At 42.1% G+C, this 26,042-nt stretch overlaps 1 protein-coding gene across 1 annotated transcript in view; it reads right to left on the bottom strand.

The window, feature by feature from the left end:
* Window positions 1-26,042, bottom strand: part of adgrb2 (adhesion G protein-coupled receptor B2) — a gene marked incomplete at its 5' end in the record, with an annotated part of 155,444 nt that overhangs the window by 5,766 nt on the left and 123,636 nt on the right. The window contains 10 exons of the mRNA XM_083981756.1: window positions 8,063-8,176; window positions 10,228-10,263; window positions 12,698-13,411; window positions 14,077-14,249; window positions 15,438-15,452; window positions 15,893-15,932; window positions 18,092-18,367; window positions 20,589-20,681; window positions 23,024-23,095; window positions 25,771-25,870. Of these exons, the coding sequence (XP_083837882.1) occupies window positions 8,063-8,176; window positions 10,228-10,263; window positions 12,698-13,411; window positions 14,077-14,249; window positions 15,438-15,452; window positions 15,893-15,932; window positions 18,092-18,367; window positions 20,589-20,681; window positions 23,024-23,095; window positions 25,771-25,870 (1,633 nt within the window). The remainder of the gene's footprint in view (window positions 1-8,062; window positions 8,177-10,227; window positions 10,264-12,697; window positions 13,412-14,076; window positions 14,250-15,437; window positions 15,453-15,892; window positions 15,933-18,091; window positions 18,368-20,588; window positions 20,682-23,023; window positions 23,096-25,770; window positions 25,871-26,042) is intronic.

Genomic DNA, 26,042 nt, shown 5'->3' with positions numbered 1-26,042 from the left:
GATGTGGGTGAGTAATGTGGCAGGCTGTCTGTGGGAGATGATGGGGAGGACGGGTGGTTTCGGGTAAGTGGGTTAACTTTACCTTTGTTGACTTGGATGCCCATGGTTCTGCTGACTGTCTGGCTACATTCAAACTGGGACATGACAACAAGCATGCAACAGAAGGCCAAGTCAGCCAACAAAGGACATAAAACAAGAAACACACACACACAAAAAAATGAAGAAAAAAAATCAATAAAATGTAGCAGTAAGGCAAAGAAAAGACATACAGTGAGTATGTGTGTGAAGCCCACATGAAACAAACTTAAATAACATTTATACATGAAGAAAATGAAAATAACACCAAACAATGCAGGAGTAGAGTGGATACCAGAACATCTGTCATTGAACAGCTGTCAGTGAGCCACAGCTGGGTTATTCCAAGGTTTCTCTGTGTGTGTGTGTTTGTTTATTTCAAAACACCATCAAGATAATGACAGAATCCAGACTGCCAAATCAGCAACAGCATCATTTATTAGGAGGCACGAAAATAGAGCTAACTGGCCATGACAGTCTTTAGCACCATTTACCCTTTAGCTGGGAAGGAATCTGTGTCACAAGTAATAAGGCCCTTCAAAGGAGCCAAATCTGGAGAATGTAGGGCAAATAAATTCCATTAGTGCAACACATTGCAAACAAACGAGCAATCAGACACACAGGCTTGGTTCACCGCTGTCCGGGCCAGTGCAGCGCATTGGAATCCACGGCCAGTATTCCTATAGTGAAAATGCTTCCAGCTAGCGGATTCGGCCCTTTTCACCTCCCTTTAATTGGCCCAAGGACACTAAATGAGCTAAATTAGTATTGTGCCTCTTTGTGCACGAAGCCAGCGTTAGGCTTGTTCCGCCTGGGCTAACCGTCCCCTCATTAGGAGCCACTGATAGAGCCAGTGTGCTAAAGCTACACTCCGCCAGCCCTCAGTTTTCATGGGCAATTTATGTGGAAGGGTGAAAACAGTTGATGAGTTTATACTTGGCTCGGAGATGGGGGCAAGGAAATAATTAAAAACAAGCTAATGAGAAGAATTAATTATTCAATTAATGCCTCAAACGTGCCACCGAGGGCTGAGTTTAGAGGGAGAAATGGGAAAAGGAGGGAGATAGCAAGAGAGAAAATGTCAAGCCGGGAGGATGAATAGAGGGGAGAATGAGATATGAAGAGGAAGAAGAGAGGAGGACTTGCTTTATTGCTGGAATGTGAAATTGAAGCCCCTTAGCTTAATGCCAGCAAATTGACTATCAAGACCTATGGGAATTTGCGAGTGCAGGCAAATTGCCCCCACTGAATCAACAAAAATTGGGTCTTTGTCATTTAAAATTATACATCTTCATTTTACACAAGACATCCTCGAAGCATACACATTACCTTTCCTAAATTCTCCTTCAGTGGCCTGAAAATATTGTTGGAATGTCAATAAAAGACACTAATGTTAACTGAGGATGCATAAAGAGAGCACCGCAGGTTGCACCTCTCTTATATGGGGCAGGCTGATGGAGGAGCCCTCATAGACTGGACTACAATATATTTCCATATGTGGCCTTGTAGAATAGGATTCCATTGCAGAATTCAGACACATGCCTAGAGCCATTTAGATTGAATTGCAAATACATCTCTCATAATCAGAAATTTCCTCGCTGTCCCGGCTCTGATCTAGCATGAGTGAAATCACAACAAAGTAGGGTACTTGTTTCCTTTGTCTTTTTCTCCATCCTACTGCGTTCCGCATCACTCCTCGCTGTCTATCTGGAGTAGGAAGCCAGGCACGCTTCATTTAATCAAGAACACAGCAGACGACGGGATGGAAATATATCCCATTTGAGAGCTAAAAAATGCATCAGCCAGGCCATTATGCAGTGCAAACTCTCTCTCGCTCTCACATATACATACACACCCCGTCCATCCCCACACAGAGTGGCACAACACTGCATCATTGGGCACCGCATGCAAATTTGTGTTATGACCTTCTGAACCCTGTGGAGAGGATAGAAAACAACGGGCTACTTCCACAATGATAGAGGCCGAGAAATTCAACATTAGTGCAGGGACTAATGCCTGAACGTACTGCGCTGCGTACACACTGCATCCTCTCTGTCTTTCAGTAACCCCACTTACTCCATTTGAATCATGTCTCCATTATGGAATGTGCAATGAAAATGGACTCCATTCCTCTGATGGCCATATTGCCCCTCTCAAAGCATGCACTATACTTAAAACAGGATTTGAATTTATTTTTGTCATTAGCATTAATGTGAAGCCCACTTTCTATCCACTTATATTGAGTATTATATATAATACTATACTGACATTACTCTCTTACTGGGGGAAAGAGCTGTATATACATACAGTACTATAAAATATATATACGTGTATTCTAAGCATTTGATTCAAGGTCAGCCACTGTCAAAGAAAAAACAATAGCTATTAAGTTTACATTATCGCATTATCGCTCACAGCTGGTTGCTATACATCTCTCTGCATTAAAAATGCGAATATACAAAGTGCAACCAGCAGGAGAGATATATGTTTGTGTCAAAACCTGGGCGTGACCTTTCTTAGTCATAGTTTACTATTGTGGAAGAGAATGTAAAGGTCATGCATGTTTAACAAAATAGAACAGAATATGTAACAGAGGGCAACATGTACATTTGTTTATTTTCAGTCTTGATGAGTGTCTGCGCCCTCCTTTCTTTCCGGTCATGTAGTTCCCCTCCGTTTCTGTCTTTAACAGCCTCTAGCTATCAGCCTGGAAAATACCAGTTATTGGGCCACATAGGGTTAACAAGTGTGAGGGGGTGGTATGGAGAGGAGAAGGAAAGACAAGAAAAGCATGAAATTGAGAGATTGAGGTATGTGGATTCTATCTGTGTGGCACATGTAATGCCCAAGACCACTTTAAGCCCACTGCACTTACACAGAAAATTGGATAAGATGAACAGTAAGAAAAAAAAAAAGCATGGGACATTTTCTGATATCCACTCATCTCCTCAACACGGCCAACACAGAGATCCTACCTTTCCACAGAAGTAAAATGGATCAGGTCTCTTCTGACCCCATAAGCCTTTGTGATATTTCTTATAGTCTTTCACCAGAACCCGTACAAACTGCACAGTGTTTGGCCATTTTCAGTGCCAATGAGCTAGTTTATGGAATAGAATATCGTGGTTTATGAGGTGATTAGAAATTGTTTTGCATGGATCATTGTCTTTATGAACTGATTTATCACTTGGTTAGGGTGTTTACATCATAAGGTTTAACTCAGGCACTGAAATGAACACAGTGAATATGTGGATTGTCACACCACACTAAGTGCGCTACAGTAATGAAAAAACAACCCAACTCAGCAAGACAACAGAAGGAAAGGCCTCATGAGTGTAGGCCTACCTTTTCTCATGGAAGATTAATCAGGTCCTGCATCAGGCCACCTTACAAATCCATATCAATCCATATCCATATCATCCCAATCATAGTGATTGTATGTTCTAATATGAATTTGTACAGGAGTTGATGGAGGAAGAGGGTGGTAGCATTCATCACATGAATGCTGAGGAACAAAGGCTGTGATGCACTGAACTTTTACACCACCACACCACTGGGGGATCATCTAACATTAAGGCTCATCAAATACAGTTACTTCACTACGAGACAACGCTGACAGGAAGTAGATGAGCAGCTACATGGAGTAAATGTGTAGTTTGACACTGTTTGTGTATTGCCTTCAAACAACTGTTTGGTGTTGCATGGAGACTGAAGCACCATGTACTGACTGTTCACTAAACTCCTCCACCCACCTGAGTTATTGTTGCTACACCTGTCAAGCTTTATTTCTCATCCAACACATAGGCTACATAATTCTTATGTTTTGAAACAACAGATCCTTAATATGACAGAGGGTTTCACATTTTTATGTAGCCAACAGCTGTAGCTCGGCACTAACATTAGGACCCTGAAATAATTTAGATCACTTTTGTTCATGTTTTCAGCTGACTTGTTTTTAAATTCTTGAATGCAGAAGTCAAGATTATAGGCTAACATACATGATATCCTACTGAAAGACCAAAGTTACATGTATAGTCAAAATGGCAGGCTCCTCATGCACTTTTTGCTACAACAGTCTTGCATTATAGAAATATGGTATCTGTTATTTTGTATTTGATGTGCAAACTCAACTCTATCTCTGTTATTAGCATTAGCTGTGGGAGATTGAGTGTAAATTCCAGTAATGAACAAGACTGGTGCTGTTAGCTTAAACTCTGACAGCATTGTGGGTCAGATTTTAGACAGCAGAAAATAGCACATTAACTAACTATGTGGTCTTTGGGTTAACTTGACATGCTAATGGCATCTTAGGTCAACACATAGCCGACACAAAGTAAACACTTTCTTATATTGTAACTGTAAAATTACATACAGTAATTTCTTACTATGATATATCTTACTACAGCCCATATGAGCACGCGCACACACACATACATACACACACATAAAGACCCGCACCACTCTAGTTTGTGGAGAAATCCAAAGCTTGACAGGCTTGCCACAGCTAGTCACAGCAGTTAAGCTATGACTGCACAATCACTGTTTGCGGGAGGGGTTTAACCAACAGTCAATTACATGTGAAGTGGACATTACTGCTGCATGAAAAGACAGCTGCTGAAGAAACAGTGGCAAACTATGGGATACACATACAGCGACATGTAGCTCATCAACGCATGGGCCTGCATTAGAGTGAGTTAGCGGGGCTCTAGTGCACAGGGTTTACGTGGGGTTTAGTTTGTCTTACGTTGACTCTCTTTGTAAACGAGGGACGTCCTTCGCACTAGTGATGGCTCAGTGTTGTGTCTTGGTGGTGGGGGAGGGGGGACCTGTGGTGGATGAACATCCGCCACGGTGGTTAGAAGGGTTTACAGGGTGTTTAGGGTGTGGGTTAAAACACTGTTTAGGCACTTTAAAAGGAGAGAGAAGCCTGAAAAATTCTGGGCGGTTAATGATGTTTTGATGTATATGGCTGTACATGGCTCTTCATTAGGGAGGTAGAGAGAAGTCAGGGTTTCCTTCTGGTATTACTTGAAACAGGCCAACCTCTGTCATCATTTAAAGGTGAGATGCTCAATAGTCCCTGTCCTTAAGTGACCAAGCCAATTGACCATGTGAAGTTAAGGGTTATCAGCTTCCACAGTACTTTCTGCGTCCATCCATGGTAAGATATGCTAGTGAAATGCAATTAGTTTTGCTATTAAATCAGAGTACTTGTGTAATATATGTGAAAAGCAGTGTCAGTGTCTGTGATATGGCGTAGAAGGCAGGTTATTAAAGTTATTATAAAAACGATTATATCATTGCTACTAGTCTTACAGTTAATGTGCTTCAAACACAGGCAGCACATCACACTGATCTTAAACATAAAAATGAGCACACAAACAAGAAGAGACAAGTGAACACACTCACACACACACACAGCCTACAAACCATACACACAAGCATTAGGCCGCATATGAAAGGCACACTGATACAGTATGCAACTGTATGGACACGCACACCCACCCACACCCACACCCACACACTCTTCTCATCTCCATAATTACTCTATAGTCAGCATGTCTGTGTCTGGGGGTGACTCTCAAAGTGAGATGTTGACAACAGCTGAGCTGAACCCAAGCTGGGTCCTGTCAAAGGCCTGACACTGAAGGCATTATCTGTGTAATTATTCACAGTTAAGTGAACTGCCTTCTTACTTTTAACATAATAGATTCAGATGAGTAAGCTGTTATCGATGCTGCCTTTTCATTTCATAACTATAATGACGTCACTACAGTAGCCCAAAGGAAATATGCATTCCAATTTGTCTTAATTGGTTTACTGTAAATGCAGCCTATTCATTATTTGCGGCTGGGCTTTCATTTCTTTTACGTTTGGGCATAATCTCAAAGCGCACCTGAGCTCCCTCTGAGGCATATTAGCATGCTGCAGCGCTACAGTTAAGAACCACAGACTTCTAATATATGGCTCGTGCCTTTGCAAGCAGCCTGCCATTTCTCTTCTCTGCCATAAAGTATTTGCTTGGCATTAATGAATCGGGAGTCAGCCAGTGCCCTTCGTCTTGTGTTAGCTTTCTGCTACCATCTTTGGTGTTCGGGTCGGTTCTGACCCGTGTCTAAAATCAGCCGTAAAACACACTACAAACAATTATTTATCATCCCATTTGTTCCTGATCTCTTGGTTACGTTGTTAGGCTTCTTTATCCATGAAAAGGTTGGTTTTGCACTTGTGATTTCAGTTTTAACTCTCATTATTGTTCTTATCGTTATAACCGGGTCAAAATTGACCCTAACACCACAAATGTCATAATTTTAACCAGAGCATTTTAGAATTTTGTGAAAACATATTTTTTTTGTTTTATTTTGTTTAAATAGAGGTTCCTGACAAAGTCAAAAAGCCTTGATGCTATAAACAAATTTCTGTGGTACTTGTATGCATTTAAAACCTGAAAACGGGTCACTGGTGAAGAGAAAGGTTAAGAACCACAGACTTCTAATATATGGCTTGTGCCTTTGCAAGCAGCGTACCATTTCTCTTCTCTGCCATAAAGTATTTGCTTGGCATTAATGAATGGGGAGTCAGCCAGTGCTTCTGAAAATCTTGATCAAGACGTTGAGCAAATAAGGAGTGAAGGAAAAGGCCAGTTTGGCATTGGGAAATGGCAGAATGTTTGTGTGTGTGTTTATATGTGTGTGCGTAGTATATAGAGTATGTGTGTAGCTACATGGCGAGGGGAATATGAGAGATGTCAGGCTGGCTTCTGTTCCTCTACTGGCAGTGTAAATTAGATGTGAACCAGCATGCCGCCGATGCCAGGGGAAAGTACACCTATCAAGGCTGACTAACTCATCATGGCTCTTCGCACTGAAGCTCTGCAGATGAGAGGAGTGTGAGTGTGAGCAGGAGTGTGTGTGTGTGTGTGTGTGCGTTTAAAGTTTAATGAAACTGGCCCTCTGAAGGTCAGTGCGGAGCAAGCAGGGACTCTTTCGTCTGCTGCTAATGGTGTATTAATGATTCAAAGATGCGTCTGTGTCTCGTGTGCACAGGTGCCCACCCAAGCATCCCACTGACACACACACATACAAACACCCACACACACTGACTCACTACAAGCAACAACACAGGCGCACGCACACACACAGGAAAAACAGTCACATACAGTACATAAACAATGAATCCATTAAACAGACATATCAACCAGTGTGACAGGCAAAGACAAAGCACTTGTGGGTATAGACGTGTTGTTGTTTTTGTGCATTATGGTGAGGTGGGAAATAGGTTCACAGGTATTAAATTGCAGAATTTGGATTTCATTAACAGGCTGAGATTGATTATCCCGCAGCTAACAGCTCATGAGATCAACTTTTTTGACAGGTGTTTAATAAGGCACCCAAACCGCCAGTGAGAATGAATTAAGCTCAGGCCAATTACAGAGTACACAGAGAGGGGATTTACAGTAAATAAGCAGAAATAGACTGTGCCTCGAAAGCTGTATTTATCCGGTAGTTATTGTTCAGTTCTCCACGGACAAGATAATAAGTACAACAATGAATTAATCAAATGGTAAAGAAAATATATAAAGTATTCACATTACATTCAAGTCTCCTTGTTAGAGCAAACAATGTTTGCACATTTCTAAGGCAGCAATTTGGGTGAAAAAAAAAACACCATAATGAATACAACCACTTTCAAAAAGTACCTCATGTTTGTAAATGACTGGAAGCTATGCTTAGAATTTTTATGACTATAACTGTCTGAAAGCTGCATGTTAAAGTAAATGCAGTGTTGCTGAGAGTATTTAGTCAGTGTTGCCGACATTTTGCGAGGCTTATTACTTTCTGATCTGCACAGAAGTCAGTGTTTGCGTTCCTGTGTCAGTTCTTTAGTGTTAACGGGGTAGGAGTTTTGCGTTGTGACAAAGTGTGAAGGGAAGTGGAGGTGCACAGGTACAGTGGATTCCCATCCCGCTTTTGGGCAATGCTCTTACCTTGAATGTGGACATGGCTGCGTCCCTGCTATACCTGTCTATGGTGTGGAACTTGGACGAGTGGTTGAGCTCATGGTACAGCTCAGAATGTCTTTTGCGAGTGTGCATCACTTTCTGGAAGGGAAGAAAGGAAGGGACAGCAAAAATGAACCAAATAGAAAAAAAAAGCAAAAGGAGGGAGGGGGGGCCAATATACGGGCAGGCAGGGGAATGGTAATGGGTAAATGGCTGAGGGACTGCAGTGATGCCAGCCATGAAAGAGGTTAGAAAGGGACGCTGGCAGATCAATTGATTGCTGGCTCATGCTCATACATCATCCACTTCTTCAGTCTTTAAGAATTTGGCAACTGGGAGTACTGCAGAGGAGTCCTTTAAAGTGAAAATTTGGTGAAAATGACTGACAGAGATGCCATTGTTACAGACTGGTGACTGCTAGCTGGTGGTCCTGTTAACTCAGGATTTTGTCTAACTCATTAAATGTCTAACAGATGGACTAGAATTTAACTCTGGCCCTAGCGAAAGGATATTTGACAAAAACTGCCTTCCCTGTGTTCTGAAAATGTCTGTCTAGATGGCAGCTGTATTCCAGATCTTTAATTCTCTGACAGCAAACTGCATTTGTCAGTGCCACTGCTGTTGTCTCGCTGTGCTAATGGGCAGTGCTGGAGCTGTTCGACAGTAGCTAATCGTCAAAGCAGCTTGCAAAGCTGAAAGTGACACAGGGGCAAGATGCCAGCACTCACACCCACACACTTACCGGCCAGGACTGGCGCTTAGCACTGGCTCCTGTGACTTCGGAGTGGGCACTCTCATCTCTGATCTGCTAGCAGGATTGCTACTTGTCCCTTGCTATGTGTCTTTTCACTGCTGTGTGTTTTGCTTCCCTCTTTGTCTTTGGCATATCCTTGTCTGTGTGGTAGACTTTTAAGTTTTCAAGAATGTGAAATGTAACAAAATATGACCTCAATTAGTAACCCCCAAATGCTCAGTTAAAGGGGCACTCCACCAATTTTACACATGTAGTTCTGATAACCCTGATGTCATCATCAGGGTTATCAGGTCTTCGCTGGAGACTCTAATGAACCAAATCAAAGGACTCAAACTAAGGATGCCTGAGCTTCTGCTGCAATTAATTTCTCACTTGTGCATCGCCTAACTTGCATGTGCAATAATAAATCATTTTAAGTGTTAGGTTCCCCCCTAAAAAGGACAATATTCTTGATTAAGTTTGAAACTTTTCAGAAAGTTTAAAGTACACTTCTGACAGTGGGCAGAAAAAAAACATGGTTGATAATTGGCTTACCTTCCATTATCTCATGGAAGTCTACCCTTCCCCAATACGTGTCAACCTCTTTCTCAAATGTCAATAGTCAATTGATGAGAAAAGAGTTGAATCCAGGAGAGCCAATCTCCTTGTTCATGCAGCAGCCACTAATGACTCTCCAGTAAAGCTGCTAGATAAGTGAAATGATCAGCCATAGTCATTGTTAGTAGCTTGTCATCACTCATACCCTCTATATGCAGTATACAGATATATCTCCGTGGTGGAAGGTGAATGTCCAGTCTTTACAACAGTCGAGATCACACTGAAATCGCACAGAAAGCAGCAGCAGTACAAAGGGAAGTACAGTAATTTTGACTCGGCTTTTTGCAAACATGTACTAGACTGGAGATTCACAGGACACCCAGGTCAGTTTTACACAGACATACTCACAAACTGACGACCCATGTCGTTCCAACAGATATAACCAGTCAACTAAGACCACAAACGTGTCGACCCAGAACTGGATTACTAGTATTCATTCAGACACAGAAAGCACTCTACTTTGCTGTTTCTTCAACCAGGACCCAGACCAGAGAATGACATGACAACACCACGGGGCATCTCCGTGTGATGGTTTTGTCTCTATAGTTGATTGACATAAAAGGTTATTTCAAGACAGGTAATAATAGTCTTTATCAATAGGCCGGGCTGTTGGAGAAACAGCATACTACGTGAGGTAGGTCTGAGACAGTTCTAAATTGTTCATAATGCAAGGGAGACAGAGGTGCGAAGGGAGGGGTTTAGCAATGCTTTTTGCTCCTCTATGCGTTACTCAAGTCCTGGCAGAAGCACAAGAAAGCAGAGACAGGCTAATGACAGGGAGTGAGGTCAGATCTCTTACCTCGAAGTCCAGCTCAGAGTACCGTACTCTTTTCCTCTGAAAGAGGAGGGGGGCAGGGGGAGAGAAGAAAGCATCAATGACCACCCCTGGACCACCAGTGAACTTTAGCCTCCCTATCTCAGTCTCTTTGTGGATCTCTCTGAACCGTATTCAGGAACAAGAAGAGGGCTAATGTGTGCTGACTGCCCAACATGATACAGATATTCTTGCAAATGTCAAAGAAAAAAGCAAATTATTCAGTCTATTTCAATGTAATGAGATTAGTGAAGCTGAATAACCCAGAATTAGAATGAAATAATAATTTCTCGGCTCACATAGTCTCAAATACAATCATTTACAACTCTAGCATAAATCATCCTCTATGCTATTTTGGGGTAATTTGTTGGAGACATTCCGATTAAAAGAGCTGCAACAAACATATGAGAAATGGTTTTCATCCTCTAATCTTGTTTGGACCCCACCGCTCTCCTCTTAAGTGCCTCCGTAGCTACAGCGAGTGGCACACAAGCCACCAATTTAACAGCTGCAGACATTTCCAGCTCATCTGGCCCTGACATTGCATTGCATTACATTCCATCTCTGACTTCCTATCTGGCTCTCGCTGTCTGCCAGATTTGCATTTGGCAGGGAGAGGAGCTGCTCTCCACAGTTAGTTAAAAGCTGTATTCATTCTTTGTGAGGGCAGAGTTGCTGATCTGATGCTATGGCAGCCAAGGTTTTAAAAAGTAAAAAGGAACGCAAACAGATAGTGAGTTAAGTTTCCCTCTGAGATGTCCCCCTCACTTTGTGAATTCACCCATCACTTCTTAAAAACACAACTCAATTACCGTCCTCCCACGGAGAAATCCTTACCTTAAACAGAGAAATTCCGTGACTGGGTTTGCTTTGTAATATGGAAGACACGCTACATGCATATACATGTGCAGTATATTGCATGTTTTAATGCAAACACACATAAAGCAGTCATTAACTCACTCATTCACTATTTATAAGGAATCCTTGCTCCAGTGAGTTGATGGCATGACGATCCTATGGAAATACTCATGCAGCCACATAATCACTGGTTTTCATTGGTTTTCATCAAATAAAGGGCATTACGTGACCTCCAGCTAACAGACTGATGTATGAAGATATCTATTTATATTTCAATACACACTCCACTAGGCTCTATAACAGGACGATTAAATAATATAAGCTTGCAAACTTTTTTCCATGCTTTGACTAGATCATTTAGAGTTAAAATTTACTACCCTTTACCTAAAAACCAACAGTGAAACGAAACACTGAGTACATTTGCGTGATCCCTCCATTATGCGTCACCATGTTTGAATTGGGGAGTAAAACTCTGCTGTGATTTAATCTTGAGAGAAGCGCTCTGATATCCATCTCCAAATCAAGCATATTCAAACAGGGTAAAATTATAGCAGTAAATTACATCCCACAGGTTTCTCTGCAGATTTTTATTTTTTTTTGGTATTCATGAGTGTACTCGTGGATCTTATGACAGTGATTTTTTATGAGTTTTAATGACTTGTCCTGAACGTCCTCAGTCCTAAATGAAGCATCTGCACTTTTCAGTAAAAGTGTTGTTTCCATCTCTTTAATCAACCTTGTGAGTCAGCGAGATGCCAAAGTGTGCGTGTCTGTTCACGCGTCCATGTTTTTGCGGGCTTGTTTTTGTGTGTATATCAATGTGTGTGTGTGCGCGTGTGTGTAAAATTAAGATGGGCTGAGACATTCACCTGGGGTATTTCCTCTGATCCTGTCTGTCTCAGTCCATCTGCTATGCCACCTTGTACGGTTAGGAGGGGGTATTGCACACATTACACACACACACACACACGCACACACCTACAGAAACGGCCACACACACACAATAAACTAAGAAGACGCTGTCTGTCATTATGAGAATAACTCATTTTAACGTTTGCTGTCTCAGTCAGCAGCCATAAATACTACTCAGCTGAAAATAATTGCAGATCTTATGGCAAAAACTCTAAGAGACACAACTGTGTTATTATCATAGCATATCTTCTAGACATGTTAATGTGTATACCAGATGGACTGGATTGGAAGCCACATCAATGTAAATGTATGGTTATTAGCTATTAAAATGGACTTCTTTCAGATTTGCCATACATGACCCAAAGGTCTGTAATACCACAAAAAAGACTGATTAATTAAATTAATTAAAGATAGATATGAATAAGTTAATATGATTGTTTTGTATATCAAAAATAAGTAAGAATTAATATAAGGAGTGAATATGTCTTTTGTAGAGCATTTCGTCCCTCTTTCTCACATCCTCTTATCTCTATGAATCCACTACTGTAAGTTCACTAATATAGCCACACCACCACCACATCCAGAACTTCAACCCGTGAGCTTATAGGTGAAAGACGGTCATAGTGAGGAGGTTCCACCACCAGTAGGAACCTTTCCTTGCCTCCTCCCTCAACCTCTCACCCACCTCCAAGGATCCTGCTGAGAGGCTGCTGTTGGCGTTGGTGCTGCCCAGGTTGCGTGGCAGGGTCCTGGTTCTCTCCACTGTAGTTCCCCCTGTTAGAATTTGTCGGACCGACGGCCTCTGGCTGGGCTTCAGCTGGAGGGAATGCCCGTGGGTGTGCATGTGTCCTCCGTGGGAGTGTACGAGACCACCCTGAGCCATCATGTGGCCGTGCCCGTGGGGCATGGTTTTGATCGTCCCATAGGAGCGGTTGAGGTTCATGGTGATGTTCATGTCGCCCACACTGGACGGCACAAAATCTGCCGGGTAGGCCTCGCTCTCGGCTGGGTGGAGGGTCAGGGGAGAGGGAGGCGGGGGGAAGGGAGGATCTTCCACCGCAATGTTGAGAGGCTTGTCCTCGCCCCCCAGCCCCAAGCCTCCTTGGGAGGAGGGCGCTGGAGGTTTGAGACTGACCGTCCTACGAGGTAAGACCATGTAGTCTCCCTCCCCTCCTCCGCCACTTCCTCCCCCTCCTCCCCCACTTCCTCCGCTTCCGGCACTTCCGTCTTGGGAATTGTTGGAGGAAGCGGGCGGTCGTGCCCAGCCCAGGCCGCTCTCGGTGCACAGGTAAATTGGAGCGCCGCTGCGCTGCTGCGCCTGCTGTCTCTGCTGGTCCACATTCACCTCCTTCTTTAGGGGCGTCTCACTCAGCTCATTGAGGCCTCCAAGCGGTGGAACCTGCAGGGAAAACAAGAAATGTATAAGTAACCAACCAACCAATTATTTATAAATACATTATGAACTCAAATTCAAAGAACTGGTGGACTTCAAAACTGCACAACGTATGTTCAAAATTAACAACAACATCCTGACTGTATTCAGAAAATGTTCAATAAAAGACAAAGCCATTAAAACCTCAGAGGGGTGTGTCTATTCAGTAAGTCAAAAATCAGAACCAACACCAAATTAAGATGTAAAACGGCAACAGCTGTCAATCTATGGAATAATCTGGAGAATGATTTAAAAACATGCAATGTCTGATGTCTGCTATGCTGTAAAGCTGTTTTTTCTTCTCTTTTTTAGTTATTATTATTTGTTTGTTGAAGGAAAAAATATATTTTTTCTCTTTTTTGACTCTGATATCTGTATATTTTGAATATAACTTGATTTATAAACAGGGTAGGCAAAATAAATTAAGCTTCGGCCTACAACTTTTTGGTCTAATCGTCTTTTTTTTTGTCTTTAAAAACCTTGCCTAGCTGATGCATTTATGTGTTTCTATTGTAAAATGAGGTGACACGTCAAGACCAAAATAAACTAAACTAAACTAAAATCAAATGACTGCAAAGTCAAGATCTCTAAATCTTCTAGTTTGTCAATCAGTGTAAACTTCAGTCCCGTACCTGTACGATGAGGTTGGGAGGGGGAATGTTCCCGGGGAGGGAGCTGAAGTTGACTCCGACTCCCCCCTCCTGATGGGCTGCCAGCTTGGGGTCATCCTCATCATCCAGGGAGATGCGGGAGAGGGTCCCAGTGATGGTGGCCGGATTACAGGTGTTGACCTCCTTGAAAATGACTGGGGGAAGAGAAGGGAGCCAGAGGGAGAAGGTGAAAAAAGAAGCAGAGATGAGGAGTTTATGGGTGGGGTAAATGTAGAGGCAGAAGTAATATCGGGAATGGAAAAGAGGAAAAGATATCGAGGGAGGAAAGCAAAACACTGTTATTTAAGTTTGTGTTCAACTTTGATGCAGCTCTAAGACAGATGGCATCTCCAAAAGTTTCAGTTCTTGTATTAGGAGTTTTGTTTCTGACACTGTGACCCTACTGTAAGTCTTGCTCCATTCTCAGGAGTTGCTGGTCAGCCAGGTTTTTTTATTAGCTAGGAGAAAGAGACCCTCAGCGCAAAATGCTGTGTGCTTGAGATAAAATAGAGCCAAATTCCCTCGCTACTAAATCCTGCCTCATATCTCACTCACCAGCATACAACTCCCATAGCAATTGAATTGGTGTGTTTATGTGCTTTAATGCATACACATACATAAATATCATAAATAAAACAAAACATTAAACTACTTACAGTGCTTTTGGGTTAGCTTTCATGAATGTTAAAAAAAAAAACAGATGCTGCATACTTCTAGAAAAGCTATTCCAAAATTAGCTATGACATGCTGATGAGACACAATGTTTGATCACAACTAACATCAATCTATCATCACAATCAAACACAAATCAAACCATCTGGAAGATCATGCCAGATATCATGCTCATTCTGTCACCATCAGAGGAAAGAATACTTACTCTGTGGCCCCCCAAAAATCCAACTCTAGACCAAAGCATGTACGTAGCAGCACAGACCATTTTCATGTTGACTGCATTGATGTGACAAAATGTCAGGCTACACATTTGATCAAAAAATGAAGCTGGATCCTGCTGAGTCGGAGCATACCAGCAAGAGGCGCTTGCTGAGTATAGAGCTAAGCATTTTCTCTGTTTCGCTGTTCCTGTTGGTGCAACGTGATGTGAAAGGGACTGGACATGTTGTGGGGAAATTTGATCAGTCTGATCCCATCGCATCTGCATCCAACAGGGGAGGCCCAGAGGATAACCTATAGACGAATCCGGTTTGATCTGTTTTATTATGTTGTTACTGTTGAATTCACTCTGTAGTTTCACCTACAAACCGGATTCGTCAATAGGGAAGATTGAAGTTTTCGGGGAGAGACCAGGCAGTGTTAAGTAGGTCAGTTAGAGGTGCAAAACTTACATGGGTGTCCTCTCTCTGCAAGGGTGGAGGGGGAAAGTGATGGTGTGTTAATATTTCAAAGCACAACTATATTGTGGTTCATTTGTACACATTTTAACACACACACACACACACACACACGCATACACACACAGAACCCTCATCACCAGTGAGCGAAACAGGTCCGCACATCATTGAGGATTGTTATTACCATGCACAATTAAACACCGTCTCATCCAAACATATGTTCGCTGAACACTTACTGGGCAAAATCACTGTGATTGATTAGCCATAATAATTTGTGCACAACTGTGCCAAGATGTAGCACATCATCTGCTGTCATTTCATTGACATGCACAGCCGTCAGCTAAGAATGTAAGAGCTCCTTATTGCCTCTCTGCTATGCTAATCATGTGTTGGACAAAGGGAGGAGAAAGGAAAAGAAAGAAAGAGAAATCAGGTGGAGGAGTGCTCACCTGTTTGACATGCCAAGTCCACGTCCTTCTCAAAATCCGTCTTGAGAGAGGGAGGCAGGGTGAGAAGAAGGGAAAAACAGTAAGTGTGTGCAGGTACATTCACTTCATTAGTAGCTGAACAAACCCGATGAGTGATTGGATCTTGGATGGTTGTGCTGTATCCAATGACTCGGATGCACTAATTTGACTCAATAGAGGAGGATGGGATCTGTTGCCATGGTGACACTTTATAACTTAGTCAATTAGAAATGTCCTCTCTGAATAAGTACAAAGAAAAAGAAAAGAAAAGAAAAGAAAAAAAGTTGCCTTAAGTCATACCAGAAATGTGAAGTTTTAATCTTTTCATAGTGCATTTGTCCAAACTCAAAAAGAACAAGGCAGAACAGAGAGAACTGAGTCTGACTGCACACACTGCTGCCACTTTGTTCACGATGTGTATCAGTTCACAGCAGCAGATCCAAATTCTGATTTTGAGAGAGACTGAGAAACTGAGAGTTTTTTTGTGCCAGGTATATAATGCCACTTTATGCCTCATCATTCATCTTGGTATCGTTTGAATGGAAACGGGGGCAGAAATTTACACAGCAGCAAAAGTTATTATCTGCGGTGCCAATTGAAGCAAAACTTTGTTGTAGTCCGGTGGAGTTTTCTTTAACTGATAAAAAAAATATATATAGCCTAATGTGAGAGTCCAACAGTTTTTACAGATCATTAATTCCTAAACAGCAGTGTATATCCAAACATCACAGAGGAACCTGCTCCGAATATTTAGATAATATTTTAGGCACAGTAAAATGTGATCTTTTTAGCTTGCTTTAAAACTAGATTGCACTTGAGGAATGCAAGCTGGCACCGCTCCGGGGGAAAGGACACAGTCCGAAAAAACCCAGAAGGCATTGCACTAAATGAAGAAGTATTGTTTCCAAAATGGCCACCTCTCAAGTTTTCCCTAAACTTTAGTGAAAAGTGAAGCTCATTGTTATGCAGTTGTGGTCCTCCCTCATCTCACCACAGAGCCTCCTCCCGTCCTCTGTGGGATTCACTTACAAAAGCCTTTGTTTGGATAATAAACTACAGATTTTAGACAGTTTGGGCACGCCACAGAGGCAAAGAGAAGAGGACAGGGGGAAATAAAAAACTGAGAGAGAGAACAGAATATGTAAAGGTCTCAGAGGAGCAGAAAAGCTCTTAGTACGTAAATCACCCACAGCATCATACTGTAGATGGGTCTCTACTAAATGAGCAAATGAGGATATGAGGATATCTCCCTTTTTCTCTCAGACTGTCTCTCCCGTCCAAACTGAGTAAAACAAATCATCTTTACTTTAACTATTCCCGCTCTCCCTGCAAAAGGTCACAGATTTTACCAAACACTTATTTCTTATGGGAACACAGTCCTATTGACTGACTCCTACAGTGGAGACCAAGCAAACATCCTACAATATGAATGCAAAAAGAAACCAACACAAGCAATACTGTCTATTCATACACCAGAACTATTCCAATTTAGATTCAAAGATGCAATATGTAATCAAAACAAAACAAAACTTTAAATGAAATGGCAACTTTTGTTTGTTTAGTTTGATATTTAGTTTCACATAGGGTTATTTATTTGCCGTCTTGCTGAGAGTTAGATGAGAAAACGGATACCACTCACAAATTTAAAGCAGCAGAATACCTTGTTTGCTTAGTTTATCTTATCTTAGCTTAACGAACAGACTAAAAGCAAAAGACAAGTTCTATCCAACAGTGACAAAATATGGCCAACAGCACTTCTAATCAGCATGTTTATATCTTGTTTGTGTTGAAAGCAGTTATGTGTGAAAATGCATGTTGGCTGGGAGCAGTGACCTTGTGAAGTCTCTGCTCGTTGCCCAACAGTCCCAAGATGAAGACAAGATTTCAAAGGTCACTGTGCCTTAGCAAGAAATAGTCTAGTGTATAACCCTCTGTAGAAACACACTGTAGTTTTACACTCAGCTTTTTTTTATTAATATGTTATTTAGTTGCTTTTTTGAGTCTCGCCGTAAGAGTGGTATTGATCATCACATGTAACTCTTGGCAGGAAAGCGAGGATGTGCATGCTTCAGAGAGTCAAATTGTCTCAGGGTATTGCTTTACAGATTGCACCTTCATCCTTCTACGGACTTGACTATTCATAATCATTAACAAATAATGTCTCCTCTACAAGCGACATACTGGTTGGCCGATGTGGTTGTAGGTGTGGTTATGGTTATGAGCGTGGTTGTGGGTATTGTTCAGGATGGGGTTATGCTCGTGTGCGTGGTTGAGGGCGAGGGTGTAGTCTAGGCCGGGGTTGCTGGTGGCACGGAGCAGACTGTGGTAACAGCCCTGCTGGCATGCTGGGTGGCACGGTGTTTGGAGCTGCTGAGGGTGGCAACCTGAGAGGCACATGGGCGTGCCGTAACGCAGAGAACCACACTGCTGCCCACAGTAGCTCACATTTGGACATTTCTGATGGTACAAAAGAAATGAGTGGAAAACATAAAGTTGGGATGTTAGAGGAGGAGTGTTGGAGAGTAGAGAACAGCACTGAGATTTCACCGGATTAAGGGGAGACACTACAGGTGAATAGGGTAAACATTTTAAATAACAGATATCACCATGGAACTTCCCAAGTTTATCACTCACATTAATACAAATATTTTTTCTATCACAAGTTTTGTCAAATTGTATGTTTAAATATGTAAATGAGGCAATATCTGATGAAATATGCACTATTTTGCACGCATTTCCAGAACCAAAATCTGAAAAATGTATGAAGCCCCTTTCAAAATTCTTGTTTTATTTTGTTGACATATTAGAGTCAGAAGTTTTTCCAGAGGGGATTTTTGATATCTCTTTCTGTAAATGAGAAAATGCTGTCACCAGCCCTAAAAAAATCCAATTTTGCCATGTTTTTAGGAATAAAATGTTGTATAAATCAGGCTTTGAATGATATATCAACAATCCCCTCGGTAAAAACCTTCAGAATATAGACAGGGATAAAACTGGAAGGTTTGGTGTCTGTAAGTGCTGCTGAAGTGGAGATTTCGGGCCCAGAGTCTGAGGAAAAACAAATTTTGAGAAAACGGCCTTTAAAGACTTGTACTGTAAAATTCTATAGATTGTTATTGTAAATCATACTTTTACGATTGATTGTGGATACAAAAGAAATGACAATTTCTGGAGCCGACGTCATTGTTCAGGAGAGATAGAGCTTTACAATGACACCTGACATGACATGGGTCACTGCACAGTATGTCACAGTAGCATGTTAACTATGGCGAATTTAGGAGAAATCTACTGACGACAGAGAAAAAATTAAGTAAAAGAACCACCTTAATGTGGATTTTCTAAGGAAGAAAAATAGCCCAAAATCTCAAAATTGATCAGTGAATGAAAAAACAGTGTTTTTGCCTGTAGTGTCTCACCATTTTAATAAGGACGGCTGTGATATAGCTTTAACAAGTATGGGTATAACTACAGCTCTGCATCTTTCTGATGTCTCTAAATGTCAGGGGTTTAACACTGTAATGAGATTTCCTCTGAGTATAGCAACAACACCTGAGAGGATGGTGCTCACTGTAATTATGATGCTGATATTACTGGTGGCAGCCCCACCAAATTATCCATCACAATTAATGCTCTCAAGGGTATTCGCACAACAGTTGTTCGCGCACATGTGCTGCTGCTAGAAAATTTCTTCAGAGTCACTTATATCAGAAAAAAAAGGAAAATACTGAGAAATCAAGGAGGTTTATCAACTGTCGTCCTTAACTGCAACAGTTGGCATAGCAACAGCCGACACTGCGAGCTGTGTGCATGATGACAGTACATTTAACCAAAAATTAAATAAGTAGAGTTTGGCTGTAATGCTCCTCTTGATTATGAACACAGAGACAGAAATGTGGCATAATGGGTTCCCTGTGCAAAGTGATGGTTCCAAAGTTTAATCTCGATAACCTCAGAGGGGCGTTCAGAGCCAGCCCATAATCATTACGGAAAACAGGTCTGTGGGAGAAATAAAGGAGAGCGGTGATGTGAGAGTTGCTTGTGCTCTACTGGTAGCAGTGTGACCGTACTGACATTGGCAAGGCAGCTCAAGTCTATATGATTTATCACACTATTAGCCACATTTGGAACACATACAATAACCTTACAGGACCTCTGTGCTCTTCAAATAAAGACGCAGAAGTTTAGGTGAAAAGTAAATAAAGTGCTGATGCATGTGTTTTGGTAATAGACGGAAGTCCGGTGGGCAATTTTGAGCCACTGAGTAACTGAGGTACAAACTTCGAGAACGTGGAAAAGGCATTAATATCAATTGTAGCAGGGTATTGTTTCAGAGGTGGTACAGTATTTGTTGACAACTTTTGATGGCCCAGCACAGCTCCAGGCGAGCTTAGTTTCAACTTTGTGGTGAAATTGCATTTCTGTGGAGAGTGAAATCAAACATATTTGGAAAATAAAATCCAAAAATGCATAATGCATCAACAGTAATGAATTTCTGTTGAGGTAAAAAATGGTTAAGGAAAAAAAAAGAGAGAGAGAGCCAGGTATGAGTGTGAGCACTTCAGTAAAGGCAATCATGCTTCTTTCTACTGGGGCTGAAGCTTGCAGGATGCTCCGGCCTGGTTAATGTTAGTCCCAGACTAATGGATTGCAATGTGGGGTGAAATGGAATGCTATTCACCATGATCTGCACCTGTCCATTCTTGCAGGAGTCTGGTGAGTTTTCGCTGTCGTCTTTACATCCCCCCATCCGACAGCGCACTGCATCCTGCACCTGGAGGGAGGGGAACAAGGGGTGGGGAGGGAGGGTGAATATAGAGCGGAAAAAGAGGGAGGGGTAAAGAATGAGGAGGGAGAGGAAACGGATGATGCAAAGGAAAGAAGTTTGCGGTGGAACTTTTTCTCAAGTTAGTTTGGCAAATATTGGAGCACGGGGAACTCACTCCTCAGACATTTTATATTCTTCATCTTTATCTCTGCAATGACAGATGTTCAGAGAATACTAAATTATGTGGAAATGGCAAAATAAATGGAAACGCCATATTTTTTCCGCAAAGTGTCTCAGCCTGTTGCTTATATAACAGTCGGTGGAGTGGTATAGAAAACACACAGCGGTGCTTCAAAGTGTCCTATTTGAGCCTTGTGAGATCAGTGGTACAGAGTCCCAATTAAAACCAGCAGCAGGGTATATAGATGTTCTAACCTCTGGGCCTTTTACACTGTCATATTGTTTTTCTTCATCCTCCCACATATGGCATCTAAGCAAACACACACACCAGCCCACTGTCAAAGGGCCGGCTCATGTAACACAGCTCAAATCAAATGGATCCCTGTGCATTATGTTTCACAGCCAACTCTGAGACCCCCCCCCCCATCCCTCCCCCCCATCTGGCTCTGTATTATAGATATCCTGGTTCCTTGCTGCGGAGCAACATCATTTCTCAATGTTGCCGCTGTCAAATCCCATAAGATTCTCATGCATGGAAACGAGAGTGCTCGTGTAGGAAGCGGTGCGAGTGCGAACGTGAGCATCTCCACTCTCGCTGGGTGGTCCGTGTGCGCGCGCGCGTGGGTGTGCGTAGTTACAAATGGAGTGGATTTGAGTAGAAACCATGTCTGATTAATACTGCATGGGCACTCGTGTTGCCTCCACTGTTTCCTTCTGCCTATTTCTTTCCTTTATGTCCATCCTCATCTTCAGTGACATTTGTTCCCCCTGTGCTCTGCCCGTTATGTGTGTGTGTATGTGTGTATTGGCATAGCTCATTCTGGCTTCAAAGTGAAGAGCCCCTCTATGAGTCCACACCTCTCTCTCCACCTTCCTCTCCATTTCCTCCTCCCCTGCTATCATCCCCTGATTCGCCTTTGAATCATGTTTTTCTTCCCCCCCCACAGATCTCCGCATGCAATTTGTCTTCCCTTTGGCCCCTCCTCATTTAACTAAGTCTCTCCCTCATCCTCTCTCACAACAACCCACCCTCCCCTACCTGCAACCCCCTTGCTACTCTCTCCCTCTCTCCCAATCAGAAAACCTGGACACCTCCAACATCACCCATGTTCCCCTGCTCACCTCTCCTCTCCTCCAAGGCCTCTCAGTCCTTTCATTCCCCAGCTAACATACAGTGGGAGCCATCATGGAGCTCTGCACACCAGTTATGCTCCCTGGCACGTTTCGCGGTTTTAGTTCACTTCACATAATATCACACCCTGTATTGCCTCCTCTTGTGTTTTACTCTGCTTCCTGCTTTCTCCACCTTGCAAGACCCCCCCCCCCCACCCCCCTCACATACACACACCTTGACACTCCTCTCCTCCTGTTGTTCTACAGTTACGAAGGATTTACGCTCACTCTCTCGCAGGGGATTTTCATACATTTACAATAAATAATTCCTGGATTTACTGTACCCTGATCCCTGCTGCTTTTGTGATATTGATTTAATGCAGCTAAGCATTCTGAGCATTTAAAAAATTCACTTACACTGTGCCGCGCATTCAATATCATAATGATCTCTTGGATATAGGCAAGGCTGTGCAGTGGTGCACATTTACAATTATGGGAAACTGATGACATTGTAAATCCATTAATGTAGCTGCTGCAATTGTGAGCAACGCCATAGTGAAATGTGTGTGTATGTGTGTGCGCACGTGTCAGTGTAAATGTCTGTCTCAAGGGCATGAATACATGTACTGTATGTGCATAATGAGTTTAAAATTCAGCATCCCTGGGGGCACAGCAAAGCCTGTGGCAAATAGACACTAGGGGGTATTAGTTAGGGACTTATCGTTTTATTCCATACAGCATCTTGGTAAGCTCCTTAAAGCGGCCTTGGATCAGACGGACAATATTGCACTGTCATACTGCATTATGAAGAAGAAGCGCCGCAACATAGGACATAAATACTGTGCTAATCCTTCTCAAGTCTGATCCGCTCCGTGTTCTGCCGTGACTTTAAACTGACCCGGAAACTAATGCGACATCTGTGAACATGAATCCCACCTGTCGAGGTGGGCAGGTGTTGCCAGGGTCACTGCAGTGCAGAATTAGAGACGTGTTAATTCAACCTGGGTGGGATTCATATTGACTTTGGTTAACAAAGGGGAAGACGCTGGACTCACCTCCCGGCGCATCGCGCAGTGGACAGTGATGATGACAAAACCTTGGACAGAGTCAAAGACGGCAAAAAGAACCTGGAAGGGACATGAAACCTCTGTTAGTTACTACAAGTTGTATCACTGTTGAAGTGGCTCAAAATGTGTCTGTAACTACGGCACTCCCTTGTTGTGATTTACACCACACATTTACACACATGTGTAATGTCAAAATAGAGGTAGTAGTTGTGTTGAAAATAAAAAAATAAACAACTGATAATAATATGTGTGCTAATTGGCTTTTGACTTCACAGAGGTCAAACAGCTTATGGTAACTGTTTTCCTTGACAAAAGATGCACACATGAGATCTTAAACTGAATATTTTGCTGGCTAAAGAGCGCTGTTCCATCTCAACATGTTTGCTGAAGCTATTTGGCATTGCAACATCTGTTAGAGAAAGGAGAGGTATAAGAAGAGGTACTTTAGTGCTCTATTGCAAACTTCTGCTCCCCCATGAAAAAGCTGTTTGTTTACAGCTGGAAACATTTTTGATTTTCAGTGTTTTTGATTTGAGTTATTTTTGGTTTGGTCATCTCAAACTGTGCTGAGGACTGAGATGTATCAGCATTTCTTTGAGCTTGGTTTACTGAGGCAGTCATTATTTCTGACTTTGGTGCATCTGAGGAGCTCATGAACCAGAATGTGCATTATGTTACCATGACAACCAGCAACCATGAGCTGTTACCACACCTTTATTCAAAAACATTTTTGATGTTTCTTTTGCCTTTTTCGCTAACTCGGAAATGTATGAATGCTCTTTGATGCAGGGAAAATCGGTTATTTCCTGTATCCCTGTAATACTGTAGTGAAATGACTCGGTAATCATTAGAGAAACACACATATGGGAATGAAATGAGTCAGCTGGATCATGTTTATTCATGTTAAATTGTTGCAGCCATTCATGCTTTCTTTCATAGACTGTATTTCTACTTGTGATCTTGACACTCAGGGAGATACATGGCAGCTTGTTCTTTTTAATAGTATTTTAATATTTATTCTGTGTCTCCTATGGCCTGTTCTCCATTTCGAGGGGTTAGAACCAAAAGGGCGTAAGTGACATTTTGGGCGAAAATGAGTTCTATATATCAAAAGAAAGGTCTTGATGAGCTCTATCCAATGATGCCAAAATGACCCATCTGAGATCAAACTGTATTGAATAAAGCAACAAAACCATAAAGACCTAACTCAAAAATGTGAGTAATGTTTGGAGCCAGAAGGGCGTAAGTGCACTTACGCCCTTCTGGCACTGAAAAATACATCTAAATACATGTCGGACCCACATGTTGGTTCAGAGCCAGAAGGGCGTAAGTGTAGTTGTTGCCCTTAAACAGCATTGAAAATGGCAGAGAAAACTGCAGACATGGAACTGTTTGAGGCAGAAAAGATTTTGATGAATATTATGAAACAAACTGATGAATCCTATATTAAAGAAGTTAAAGATGAGGCAGAGTTGTTTTTGAATGTATGCCCTCACAAGAGTGATTACAATAAGACAGAATCATGCCTTGAGAGCCTTACTGGAGTCATCCCTATGTTCCCCGGCTCCTATGTACCTGTTATGTGTGTGACTGGGCAACATAGAACCCTTTCATAGAAAAAGGGTCCTATGTTCCCCGCTTTTCCCCAAAAAGACCAGGGCAACATGCCATTTTTTGTCCCATACCTGCAGTGGAGTTGTGACTTTGCAGATTTTTGCCTATTTTTGAGTGAGAAGTTGAGTTGTGACTTTGAGTGAGAAGTGGAATTGTCCCATTGGTTGGGTTTAGGCAATAAAGACAGGAGTTGGTTAAGTTTAGTACAGTAAAAAGACCAGGTAGAGGCTAGACAGGCCAGATAGATGGATAGAGTCCAGATAAGTAGAGAGAGTCCATCAACCAGCAACAGCGGGGAACATAGGACCCTTTTAAAATAATTAATGAATGAGTTACATGACAATTGTGACTTATTTGAGTGTTAATTATTCAATCAGTTCAATGCATTGTTCAGCAGATACGCCCAATATGTCCTAGAAGACTTGGAAATGTTTGGTGCCAAAAAGGCGTATGTGACGTTTTTGACATATTTTTTTTATTTTAAAATGTTTAAGAACATGTTAATTGTGTTAATATGTCATAAGTTTATTACATAAATACTCATTCATATAAGCATATCTGTGGTTGCAATGTTGTGGTTTAAGGTTAATGAATACAGTTGATTGAAGTCTGGTCAAAATTTTGTTTTGCCTCTCCTGTAAAGTTTGTCAAATGTCACTTACGCCCTTTTGGTTCTAAGCCCTCGATTTACACACTGGATTTTTCACATTTAATCATTGTGTCTTGATGTCAAAATGTAATAAATGTCAAAAATGGAGACTACCTGAACTTTGCTGACTCATTCGACATTCAGGTTACTTTTCAGATTCAGTGGCTCCTGACATTTTAGATAAAATGAGCAGAACTAAACAGAAAGGAAAACCCACACCGGCTGTTTAGGAAACACACCAGCACTCACTGTTCTTGTATGTAAAGCCCATATGTTGACATTTTTTTAGTATGCATCACTGATATATTTCTGAACATACATGAGCATGGATTCTACTGAAACCTAGCGTACCTTATCCACTCCTCTGTGACACCTCCAGTGTAAGCTGAAACCTCTGATCTTTCTCTCTTTCTTTTCATAGTGTATGAGTTACAGTGTGTGAGCATCTGCTAGTGTTTCTGAGACACTTCACCTGGAAGAGCGTGGAGCGTCGGTCAGTTATGGCCAACACGGCTGACATCCAGGTTAATGCTAGCAGGGGAAGAACCACACAGGAACTCCACAGAGAGGCCCTGTCAGAGAAGAGGAAGAAGAAAAAGACAAAGAAAGAGACAGAGAGGGGAGAGGGGAGAGGCGGAGGAGGGGGGAGGAGAGGAGAGGAGAGGAGAGAAGGAACACGGGTTTCAGTCTCAAACCAGACAGGCTAGCTATGATGAGTCACATAACTCCACTTCTCGCACATAC

Source organism: Trachurus trachurus (assembly GCF_905171665.1).
Source record: "Trachurus trachurus genome assembly, chromosome: 11".
In the NCBI taxonomy this organism is placed as follows: domain Eukaryota; kingdom Metazoa; phylum Chordata; class Actinopteri; order Carangiformes; family Carangidae; genus Trachurus; species Trachurus trachurus.
This window is presented reverse-complemented; position numbering and strand designations above follow the sequence as displayed.